The following is a 12,168-nucleotide window of genomic DNA, read 5'->3' as shown; positions in this document are numbered from 1 at the left end:
TCGGATGAGACCGATGACAGTGGTGTCGTCTGCAAATTTCAGGAGCTTGACAGTGGGGTCTTTAGAAGTGCAGTCATTAGTGTACAGGGAGAAGAGCAGTGGGGAGAGAACGCACCCTTGGGGAGCACCAGTGCTGATTGTGAGTGTCTTGGATGTGTGTTTCCCCAGTCTCACTCGCTGCTGCCGGTCCGTCAGGAAGCTGGTGATCCACTGACAGATCGAGGATGGTATGGAGAGCTGGGTCAGTTTGGCTGTGAGAAGACCAGGCATGATGCTATTGAAGGCCGAACTGAAGTCCACAAAGAGGATCCTTGCATAAGTCCCTGGTCTGTCGAGATGTTGCAGGATATAATGCAGTCCCATGTTGACTGCATCATCCACAGACCTGTTTGCTCTGTAAGCAAACTGAAAGGGATCCAGCAGGGGTCCAGTGATGTCCTTCAGGTGGGCCAACACCAGTCTTTCAAACGACTTCATGACCACAGACGTGAGAGCGACAGGTCTGTAGTCATTAAGTCCAGTGATTTTGGGTTTTTTGGGGACAGGAATGATAGTGGAGCGTTTGAAGCAGCAGGGAACTTCACACTGCTCCAATGATCTGTTGAAGATCTGCGTGAAGACCGGGGCCAGTTGGTCAGCGCAGGCTTTTAAACAAGCAGATGAGATGCCGTCTGGGCCTGAGGCTTTCCTAGTCTTCTGTTTTTTGAAGACTCGGCTCACGTCCTCCACACAGACCTTAAGCTCAGGTTGGATGGCAGGAGGGGGGAGTGATAATTGGAGTGCAGGAGGTGATGCTGAATGTGTGAAGTGCAGATCAGACCGGGTGTGCGGTGTGAATGAGGGATTTTCAAACCGGCAGTAAAATGAATTTAAATCGTCAGCCAGGTGTTGATTGTCCACAGATCGAGGGGATGGTGACTTGTAGTTGGTAATGTTCCTCAGGCCATTCCAGACTGATGATGGGTCGTTGGATGAAAACTGGTTTTTCAGTTTATCAGAGTAGTTCCTTTTAGCAACTCTGATCTCCTTTGTCAATCTGTTCCTGGCCTGGTTATACAAGATTTTATCCCCACTTCTGTAAGCATCCTCTTTGGCATGACGAAGGTGTTTGAGTTTCCCAGTAAACCATGGTTTATCATTAGTGAATGATAAGAATGTCCTGGTAGGAATGCATGTATCCTCACAGAAACTTATATATGATGTTACAGTATCTGTGAGCTCATCCAGATCGTTGGTAGCAGCTTCAAAAACAGTCCAATCAGTGCAATCAAAGCAGGCCTGTAGATTCTGCTCTGCTTCATTAGTCCATCTTTTCACAGTCCTTATTCCAGGTTTAGCTGATTTCAGTTTCTGCTTGTAGGTCGGTATGAGATGAACCAAACAGTGATCAGAGAGCCCCAAAGCTGCCCGTGGGACGGAGTGATACGCATTTCTTATTGTGGTGTAACAGTGGTCCAGTATATTACTGTCTCTGGTGGGACATGTAACGTGCTGTCTGTATTTTGGTAGTTCACGGGAAAGATTTGCTTTGTTAAAATCCCCAAGAATGATTAAAAGAGAGTCTGGGTACCTTTGTTCCGTTTCAGATATTTGTTCAGCCAGCTGTTGTAGCGCCGCGCTCGCGCACGCGTCTGGAGGGATGTAAACATTCACGAGAATGAAAGAGGAAAATTCCCGAGGCGAGTAGAAGGGTTTACAGTTTATGAAATGTGCCTCTAAATTAGGAGAGCACATCTTCTTCAGTGTTGTTACATCTGAACACCAACTTTCGTTAATGTAGAAACACAATCCACCACCTCTCGTTTTCCCCTCGTTTTCTCGTTTTCCCAAATAAACATGTTACTCTCAAATTTCCAACATATTTTCACCAAGTCTCTTACCGGACACCATGTGGCATATTTCATACCTAACCAGCAGTTTACTGAAATGAGACTGTGCTATAAAGCCGCTACTCGTTTTTTTTTTCAGTTCCCCACTTACTTTACCTTCCTCGAGCACTGACAGAACACATCCAAGCTTGTGATAATAAATTCATACAAATCATCTGCATGATAAAAGGTACAGTGGGTCAGTTTGTTAGCACCCAAAACTTTCACAAAAAAAAAAAACCTTTTACTATATTCTAATTTTGTCAATAATTATTAAAAAAAATTGCCAAAAGCTCATAATTTGTGCTCAAGCGCACGACCGCACGCATAAAGCTTGCCACAAAGAACCGGTAAAAGTAATGATTATAAATGCATCTAAATGTGTCTAAATACGCTGTGAATGTGAATGTGCATTATACGCGGAGTTTCGGTTAATTTATGAGACGAACTCCAATTCACTCGCCGGCGCCTCCATGTAGTGATTCTGCTATATTTACTTCTTATTTATTAAATAAATCCAGACAATTGGTTCATGAAACATTGATTAAAATTAAGATATAATTAATACAAAACGAAAATAAATGTAAAGAAAGGCAGCTGTTCTGTTTGAGGTCTCTGTTAAAGTTTTAAAGAAGTCAATGATTGCCAAATTTCTCTCTCATATTGCTCCTCATAACCACTGAAAACGGTCCAAAAAATCGAACCAAAAGTCAAATTAATATGGACGGAAGTTAAAAGTGGTGGGTAGGCTACAAAATGACTCATGACGAAATCTGGTGGTACGAAATCACCGCATCCCGAAATCGACGCCTATGTCTGTTAGCTTTATTTTATTAAAGCCTATATGATAAAGTTGATAAAAGTCCATGTAATGACACTGTGAGTGTGCCCCTGCTGTGTGAGGTCCACCTTGATATATGGCTGCATTCATGAGGAATGGTTTCCTGAGGCTGTATTGCAGAAACAACTTCAGTCAGAGTAATATCTTGTCTTAAGTAACCACTGTGATTTCATTTTGGAACCAATTTAAAACACTGAACTTGTTAGATTATAACTTGGGGCTTAAAGGGATAGTTCACCCATTTACTCACCCTTATGTTTTTCCAAAGTTTCTTTCTTGTGTGGAACTTCCATACTATGGAAAACAATATTATGGAAGTCAATGGGGACCAGCAATGTTTGGTTACCAATAATCTTCAAATATTAGTAACCAAACATTGAAAGAGGCTCATGCATGTTTGAAACAACACGAGGGTGAGTTAATGAAGACAGAATTTTAAATTGAGTGAACAATACCTTTAAGATGGGACGTTTCAGTAATTTGGTCCCTGTGAAGCAAGGTTATGTTGTTTTAACAGATATTCATTGCAATTGCATTGATCAAGAACCACATCTGTAAACTTTTCCACAATCAAATGTTAACTTTTAATATTAGAAATCTTGAGTTAGGTTGATTGGTTTTACAGATAAATTCCTACTTTTCCTGTAGCTCAAACAGTGGAATGTTGGCGCTTGCATGAAGGTCATGGGTTCGATTCCCAGTGAAACCAAGAACTGATAAGAATGTAAATGTGTACATTGAAATGCAATAAGGCACGTTGGATAAAAGCATCTGTCAAATGCCAGGGACTGCAGATGAAATTGAGCTGTGTAGCTAATTCTGGGACAGTTCTTTACTGTCCATTGTCCCTGTTATAATAATAATAATAATATGTAAATGTACTAATATGCAAAAGGGGGCAATCTTGGTAAAAATATTTGTTCATAAAAATGCAATCTATCTATTTTCTTTGGGCTACACAAGAAAACAAAGAAAAAGAAAAAAAATAGGTGGATATTTAATTTTGGTAGCATTAAAATACTTCTGCTGTCAGGAAAGCTAATCAAGTTCTTATACCTGTCCTGACCTGAGCACAAGCTCCCATTCTAATCCTGAAAGCCTTAAATAACATATTTAAATACTTTAAGTCATTAAATTCCTTTAAATTGATAAAATCACCTGTATACCTAATTACAGTTTGTCTGAGTGCCCGATTTCAGAACAAAAAGGTTTGAAAAAGCGCCCCCTGCTTGCTATAGCTGTAAATGTAAGCACAACAAAAGCTCACGTTGTTTTCCAAAGACAGATATTGATTACAGTGGTCTGTATCTTAAACCTGCAGTGATCATAAACCTGCATTGGTTACCTCCACTGTAACTGATTTCCCCACACACCTTAATGCTTTGATGTTAAAGCTAGAATGTCCACTAATGTGTTTATTTACAAAAAGGCATGAGTGGAGAAAAACAAGTTAATTTAATTTTTATCTAAATTGTCATAAAACTTCTATTTAAATATATTATTCATATAGGTTATACAAAAAACCTGAATAAGCTGATCTATAGAATGTAAACTGGTGGTAGCCTAGTCTATGAAAGGTACACCCCTCTAAGCTCACAGAAATGGTTAGACCAAAGTCTTCAGCAGCCAATGACACCGACCCGTTCATACTGATTTTTAACTATTTCACGCGTATTTTACGTGTAAAATACACGTGAAATACACGTGAAATACGCGTGACATAATCAACGCGTATTTCACGCGTAAAAAACACGTGAAATACGCGTGAAATACGGGTAAAAATTCGCGTGTTTTTGGCCCTCTTGGCTTTCCATACTCACGCACACTCACACACACACTCAAACGTACACACTCACACGTACACACACACGCACGTACACTCACATACAAAAACACTCTCACACACACGTACACTCACGCACAATCTACTCAGCTTGAAATTCCCCTCCATCATTGAAAAAACAATCAACCGAGCAATAGCCCTCAACCTCCTTCTCGGAAAAAAATCCACACAGGACTCCTCTTCTGCCATCACACACACACACACACACACACACACACACACACACACACACACACACACACACACACACACACACACACACACACACACAGGAACGTCTTCTGCCATCACACACACACACACACACACAGGACTCCTCTTCTGCCATCACACACACACACACACAGACACACACACGCAGGACTCCTCTTCTGCCATCACCACAGACCCAGGTGGGCAGTCCTTGTGTATTTCAGTGCGGCTCATCTAGTACGGCACCTGGAACTCTTGCCTATATTCTCTGGAAAATGCACTCCAGTTCACAACACCTAATTTTGATAAAATATAGAACAAACAATATTGAATCATTTTGAATAAAGGCATTAACATAGCACAGAGTCATACAAGGAATTTCTTTTTTATACATTTTAAACATATTATAGGAAAATGTTAAACAAGATATACTCGAGATTTATTGGCTTTGTCTGTAAAGTACCTAAGAGACTTACTTTGTTTGTGAACAACATAAACTAGTTAAAAAAAGTTTGTCAAGACAAACTTTAATTTGGCTTGAGAAAGCCTATCCTAAAAGTTTGAAAAAAATTTAAAAGCTTGAAGTTTGAAGGTTTTCAGTTTGAATATCAAAGTAGTTTTGAAGCTGAAAGTTTTGAAGGCAATACAGTTTATCAGACACAGACAGATAGATAGACATGACAGATAGGTAGAGATAGATAGACAGACAGAGATAGAAGGATAGATAGATTAGGATAGAAAATGATTTTTGATGTGGTAATACATCAGCTGTGGCATGCTGGTGGACTGGCAGAATGGGCACTTACTACTCTTTTAAATACTGCTCATACTCGCCCTTGCTTAACACAGTTGTGTGCATTTTTGCGGGGGGGGGGGGGGGGGGGGGTTGTTCTTAATAGAGCCTTTGAGTTATAAAGTAAACAACAACAAAAAATAGGTGAGAGAGATGGAGGACTAGAGTAAGAGTTAGAGAATAATTAACAGCAAAACAAAAATGGTAACACTTTACAATAAGGTTCATTAGTTAACTACCTTAGTTAACATGAACTAAGAATGAGCATTACTTTTACAGCATTTATTAATCTTAGTTAATATTAACTTCAACATTTACTAATACATTATTAAAATCAAAGGTTGTATTTGTTAACATTAGTTAATGCACTGTGAACTAACATGAACAAACAATGTAACTAACATTAACAAAGATTAACTAATACTGTAACAAATGTATTCCTCATCGTTAGTTCATATTAGTTAATGTATTAAATAATGTTAACTAATGAATCTTATTGTAAAGTGTTACCACAAAAATAATATAAAGTAAAATAGCAAAAGTGGTACCCAGGGAATATAAATGGGGATGACAATGCCAAGGATCTGCAAAGAGAAGGAAGTATAGTCAAGTCAAGTCATCCTCATTTATATAGCGCTTTTAACAATGTAGATTGTTTCAAAGCAGCTTTACAGAGAAAAACATATAATTTAAGGTAACAGAGATTGGTTTGGTTTTATAGTGGTTCTCACAAAATCCACATGAATTATTATCCCAATTGAATCTTTCATGTAAAAAGTAATTAGATGGATAAATGTCATTCAATATTTTAAATGTCACTTCTTTTGCCTTAGGAAAGATTGGGTAAGATAGCTTGCAATCATTGTGCATTACCGCCATCTACTGGACTGAGGTGTGATCACATTGGGACGTCATAAAATACCTTTACCATCCTATAGGATCAAAGCCCAAGCTTCAGCTGGCGCTGCGTGTTCATCCCAGGTGAAGATAATGAGGAAGTTACGCTTCTAAACCGTGAATTTGTATGGGCGTGATATTCAAATGACGATTGTTTTCAGCAGCCACATTTATCAACGGCCGATTATTCGTACGATGTGATTGGCTGTATTTGAATGTTTCATGGATCACACGTGAACCCTGTCGTAAGATGATTTGGATCTCGGATCTACGTTAGATTGATAAATGAGGCCCACTAAATAAAGTAGGCTATAAACACAGAGGTCTTTCTGAAACTTCACGAAAACTTCCTCTGAGAATCTGAAGGCTACAATCTGAAAAGCAAGGTGAGTTTTTGGAACAGAAATCTACTGACTACAATTTGCTGTGTTTTTAGAAATGCATTGAGAATCCACAGTGTGCAGCATTTCAATGCAGACATTTAACTTTACATAATTATTCGTTTTTAGGTTAATTTCAGGTTCATCATGGCAATGCTGAGAAATCTTCTTCTGCTTTTCGTTATCTTCTCCATGGGGAATGCAGAAAGTAACCAAAACATTTAATTCTAAAAACCCTTGATAGTTTAACTGCATTTTGGGAATGTACAAGATTCCATGTACTAATATTTGCATGATTAATGGAGGATTTTCAGTGTCAAAGTACACTTAGTTTTTGGCATATAATCACACAATTTTGAAACGAGCTACATAAAATAAAAACACCTTTTGCTGTAAATACAAAATCCCCATAACATTTAGGTAACGTTACTGGATCCACAAATGATTCAGAAGGATGTCCTCTTGAATGGACAGATTTTGGACTCCGGTGCTACAAGTTCTTCTCTCAGTCGGTTACCTGGATCACAGCAGAGGTAATGTATTAGTTACATCATGGGTTTTCTCCAGAGCGGATATACGCTCACAGAATTTCCGTAAGCTGGACTGTAATGCTATTTTCTTCTGGAAACAAACTTTGTTGCAACTTTTTTTTTTTTTCTTCCTCTCTGTAAAACTGCTTTTGAAACATTCTGAACTGTAAGAAAGTGCTATATAAATGTGACTTGACTACTACAAAATTATTTGGGCAACTCTTTATATTAGGTGTCTTTAACTACATCCAAATAAATAGTTTGGTACAATGTACGTGTTGTTGATGTAAAACACTTTTGCTGCTATTAATGTGGGATATAGGTAAGGTTCGGGACAGGTTTGATGGTATGGTTAGTTTAAGTGTGTGTTAAAACTGGGTCAACCGAGTAATACTAGATCTAATTACAGCTGTATTAATTGCTTGCATTTAAAAATAAAATAATAATAGTTTGCTGAATCCAATGATTAATTTAAATGTTACAGATTAAAGACTCTTAATAAGAAACATTCCCACTTACATTAAAAGTGAAATTCTCTTCTGCAAATAAATGCAACAGAAAACTGATACCGAGCAAATAATCGATAAGTGCAGACTTTGTTTCCAAATGACTAAAATATTTAATCTTTTTAGCAGAAAGCATAAATGACTTTAGATTTTGAAGTGACAAAAAATCTGTCTCTTCAGAGAAACTGTCAAAGTCTTGGTGGGAATCTCGCATCTGTGCATGATCAACCAGAGAATGATTTCCTGCTGAGTCTGTTGCCTTCTTCCACAAGAACTTGGGTTGGTGCTCATGATGGTGAACAAGTAAGTTAAATTGTGCACCCTAAAGATCCCTATTTGTTTGTCTAAACTGAAGTTTCTGCTTTAATCAAAGGCAAAGTTTCTAATGAAGAGTTTGACTTAAATTTTGGATTCATTCTCTTGACTTATTAGGACGGAGAGTGGTTGTGGAGTGATGGAACGGTGTATGACTATACCAACTGGTGCTCTGGAGAACCAAACAATGCTGTTGTTCCTGAGAACTGTTTAGAGATCAACTGGACCTGTGAGTGCACTTTCAATTTATAATTTGCAATACTATAATTTTATATCATACGGTAACGTTAAGTGACTCATTTGGATTTCACCAAGTGCCTTAAGTTGAACACCATTGATTCTAACAACACTGTAATGATCAGAGTAACTGATTTCATTATTTCACCCTACAGTTAACCGCTGCTGGAATGATGCTCCCTGTTCAACATCAATGAACTATATTTGTGTTTTGGATATTAATTATGATCTCACACGTGGTCCTCGCTAGGTGGTTAGTTTTTTAGTAGGTTCTCACCCTAGGATGCAAAGGTCTTGTTAATTAGTCATCCTGCTCCACATTTACTGTGATCTTACTAAATTTACTTTTTCTTTACTCCTCTTTACAAAAATGTTATTCTGAAATCCAATCACTTCTGAATTTAAGTCTCTTTTCAATATTTTCTCTGAAACACTCCTCAAATTAATAAAAGCATTGAATCAAAGCATGTACATTGTGGACTATCAAATAAATCTATATTGCTTAGCAAGGTTTGAGGATATGGTTAGTAGAATGGCATTTAATGATATCAGGGAAGGGGTTTAAGCAAGCGGCTTCATAGACAAACACTAGAAGACATTTGTTGAAGCAAATTTGTATTTTATCCAGGGCTATTTTTGGTTTTGGTCTTATAAAATGTGCATCATGATGCTGGAATTCACCATGATCTTTACTTTTACATTTATTCATTTAGCTGACGCTTCTATCCAAAGCGACTTACAATTGCTATACACGTCAGAGGTCGCACGCCTCTGGAGCAACTAGGGGTTAAAGGAGAACTCCGGGCAATTTTTAAGTTAATCTTGATCGTTAGACCTTTGTGAGTACTGACTATAGAAAAAAAAAACGAACCGGATTGGTGCTTGCTACGCGGAGCTGCGACTGCGAATGCCCAGAGCTCCCACCCAGCTAAAACGGCAGCTATGGGGGCATGGACATAAAGAGCGTTTTTGAGCCTCTTAACAGACACAAAATGCAATTAAAATGTCTGTCCAACATGAACAGGGACCCTACATGTGAACAAGATGCGTTTAGCAACTTAGTCATTGTTTCAACTCACCTAAATAGTCTTTTAGACGGCAAGCTATAGTCTCGCGCTGCAGTCCCATGCTGTAGCCGGAAAAGGTAAACAATGTCCAGGTGGGAGGAGCGTTGATCATGTGCGACGAGTCTTCGTACATGGAATGGCATTTTTCTTCAAACGGCCCCGCTGTGTTGAGTGTGTGTAGTCATCCTTGTCAAAGTGTTCACTGCAAATGCGGTAATCTTTAGCGCGTAGTACTTCTACGGGAGTTTGCACATCAAGTTGAAGTACAACTAGCCACAACTGCAGAATCTCGAGGTCATGGAAAGGAAGACGATGAAAATTTAAGCTCTTATATTTTTGCATTCTGTTGCCACAATCGGAAAGGCACAAACACGAACCATTTCTTCACTTGTAAGCAGCTCTGATCTTAAATCGTCGCACATGATCAACGCTCCTCCCACCTGGACATTGTTTACCTTTTCCGGCTACAGCACGGGACTGCAGCGCAAGACTATAGCTTGCCGTCTAAAAGACTATTTAGGTGAGTTGAAACAATGGCTAAGTTGCTAAACGCATATTGTTCACATGTAGGGTCCCTGTTCATGTTGGACAGACATTTTAATTGCATTTTGTGTCTGTTAAGAGGCTCAAAAACGCTCTTTATGTCGATGCCCCCATAGCTGCCGTTTTAGATGGGTGGGAGTTCTGGACATTCGCGGTCGCAGCTCCGCGTAGCAAGCACCAATCCGGTTCGGTTTTTTTTCTATAGTCAGTACTCGCAAAGGTCTAACGATCAAGATTAACTTAAAAATTGCCCGGAGTTCTCCTTTAAGTGTCCTACTCAGGGAGACATTGGTGTCTCACAGTGGATTTGAACCCAGTCTCTCACACCAGAGGCATGTGTCTTATCCACTGTGCCATCACCACCCACATGGTCTTCTGGCTCAAGTCCAAAACCCGATGGTAATGTTACACTCTATACATGTGACATTCAACAAATACCAATGTAAATGTAGGCCTATGTGAGTTTGTTTGGAAAGAAAATGTTGCTTGCGATCTAGGACACCCTCTACTTCCAGGTTTGTGAGGTCTCCTGGGGGTCCCTAATGCTAAACGCCCCAGTTTTAAACTTATAAGGTCAATCGCCTTAAAACCAAACCAGGTAAAGCGTGACCAGCGCATATGAAGAGGTTAGGAGAACTTAATGTATTAAGATGGCATTCAACTTAATGTAACAAGGGCTTACACACAAATTAAAGAGGTAAAAAGAAACCATATCTGCACAGGCTCAAAAAATAGCCTAAACAGAAAATTTAGCACTTTATTTTAGTTTTGGACAGGGCTTTTAGATGTTGTACCAGTTATTGCCCTCATGTTGAGATGAAGCTCAATCTCTGTGACGTCACACTGACACACACGTTCTAAATCTTCAGATTTACTCACGTTTTCAATTTCAAATATCATAATTTGCAGCTAAAAAGTCCATAACTATGGTTAATGATTACAATGATACCATGTACAACATCATAAACTGTTCAGGTGAATAGTTAATTCAGTTACATTGTAAATTAAGAGTACATGAAATATGCTTATTTCATTCTGCATCTAAGATAATGTGTTTTCATTGTATTCCTTTTCACAATCAAGCGCATGAAACACTGATTAACAGAACAGCCGCTAGGACTTAGACCAGAGAACAAGGTCGGGTCGCAGGTTGGTTGTTACAATCTCCGGAGGGAAAATGAGCTTCTGATCTAGATCGACTCGCATCTGCCAGTCCCTGGCTACACTCAGAATCAGAAAGAGCTTTATTGCCAAGTGTGCTTGCACACAGAAGGAATTATTCTTGGTACTGAGGCTAAGAGTGCACATATACAAATACAACAAGAAACATAGTACTACAAATTATAAGAATAAAAATATGAGAATGAAAGTATAAGGTCACAGTTGGGTTTAGTCAGAATAAACATTTACAGATTACGAACATATTTACAGTGTTTTGAATATTATAAATAAATCTACATATAAGTATCACCTGAGTTGTAGGATATTGCACTAAACAGTGGGAGTATTGCACTTACAGGCATATGCCTTGGGAGGAGTGTTAACTGTTCAGGAGGGAAACAGCCTGTGGGAAGAAACTGTTCCTGTGCCGAGATGTTCTTGTGGCCAGTGATCTGAGTCTCCGTCTTGACGGTAACAGTTTAAACAGGAGGTGTCCAGGGTGAGTGGAGTCTGTGATGATTTTACCTGCTCTCTTCCTCACTCTGGAAGAGTACAGGTCCTGGAGGGATGGCAGGGGGGCACCAATGATCCTCTCCGCAAGTCCGGACTGTCTGTTCTAGTCTCCTGATGTCTGTGTAAGCCTGCGCTCGATCGGCCCAAACTCCGGCATCCAATCAGCACGGAAGGTCTCTGCGTGTTACTGTCTTTTCTCGCGGCAAAGTATTTTTGGTTAAATTCAATACCATTTCTTATATTTATTTTCTCGTTATTTCATCTGACTCCATAAATGAAAAGTTTTTAATGATATCTGTGCATCTGTGCAAGTGTGAGTGAATGTGTTACTAGTTATTAGTAGTTAATACCATTTAGCTTGTGTCAAAATGATTTATGACCCTATGATTGACAGGTTGGGGGGGGGGGGGGGTCTAACCTTTGCCCTTCCGCTGTCCCTCCGCTGTAGGGATTAACTTTTGCCCTCGTTAGCGATCGACAAG

At 39.1% G+C, this 12,168-nt stretch overlaps 1 protein-coding gene across 1 annotated transcript; it reads left to right on the top strand.

Moving 5' to 3' along the window:
* The first annotated feature begins 6,676 nt into the window (after positions 1–6,676).
* LOC143710485 (ladderlectin-like) lies at positions 6,677–8,652 on the top strand. Its single transcript, XM_077201431.1, has 6 exons — positions 6,677–6,820; positions 6,944–7,022; positions 7,265–7,347; positions 8,031–8,153; positions 8,283–8,394; positions 8,558–8,652. The coding sequence occupies exons 2-6, from the start codon at positions 6,962–6,964 to the stop codon at positions 8,650–8,652; spliced, it is 474 nt and encodes a 157-aa protein (XP_077057546.1). The 5' UTR covers positions 6,677–6,820; positions 6,944–6,961.
* Positions 8,653–12,168: the final 3,516 nt, after the last annotated feature.

The sequence above is a fragment of the Siphateles boraxobius genome, unplaced genomic scaffold, assembly GCF_051911475.1.
Source record: "Siphateles boraxobius isolate OS27281-9 unplaced genomic scaffold, OSU_SipBor_1 47, whole genome shotgun sequence".
Taxonomy (NCBI): Eukaryota; Metazoa; Chordata; class Actinopteri; order Cypriniformes; family Leuciscidae; genus Siphateles; species Siphateles boraxobius.
The sequence above is the reverse complement of the archived record's forward strand: the minus strand, read 5'-3'. Positions and strand labels throughout refer to the sequence as shown.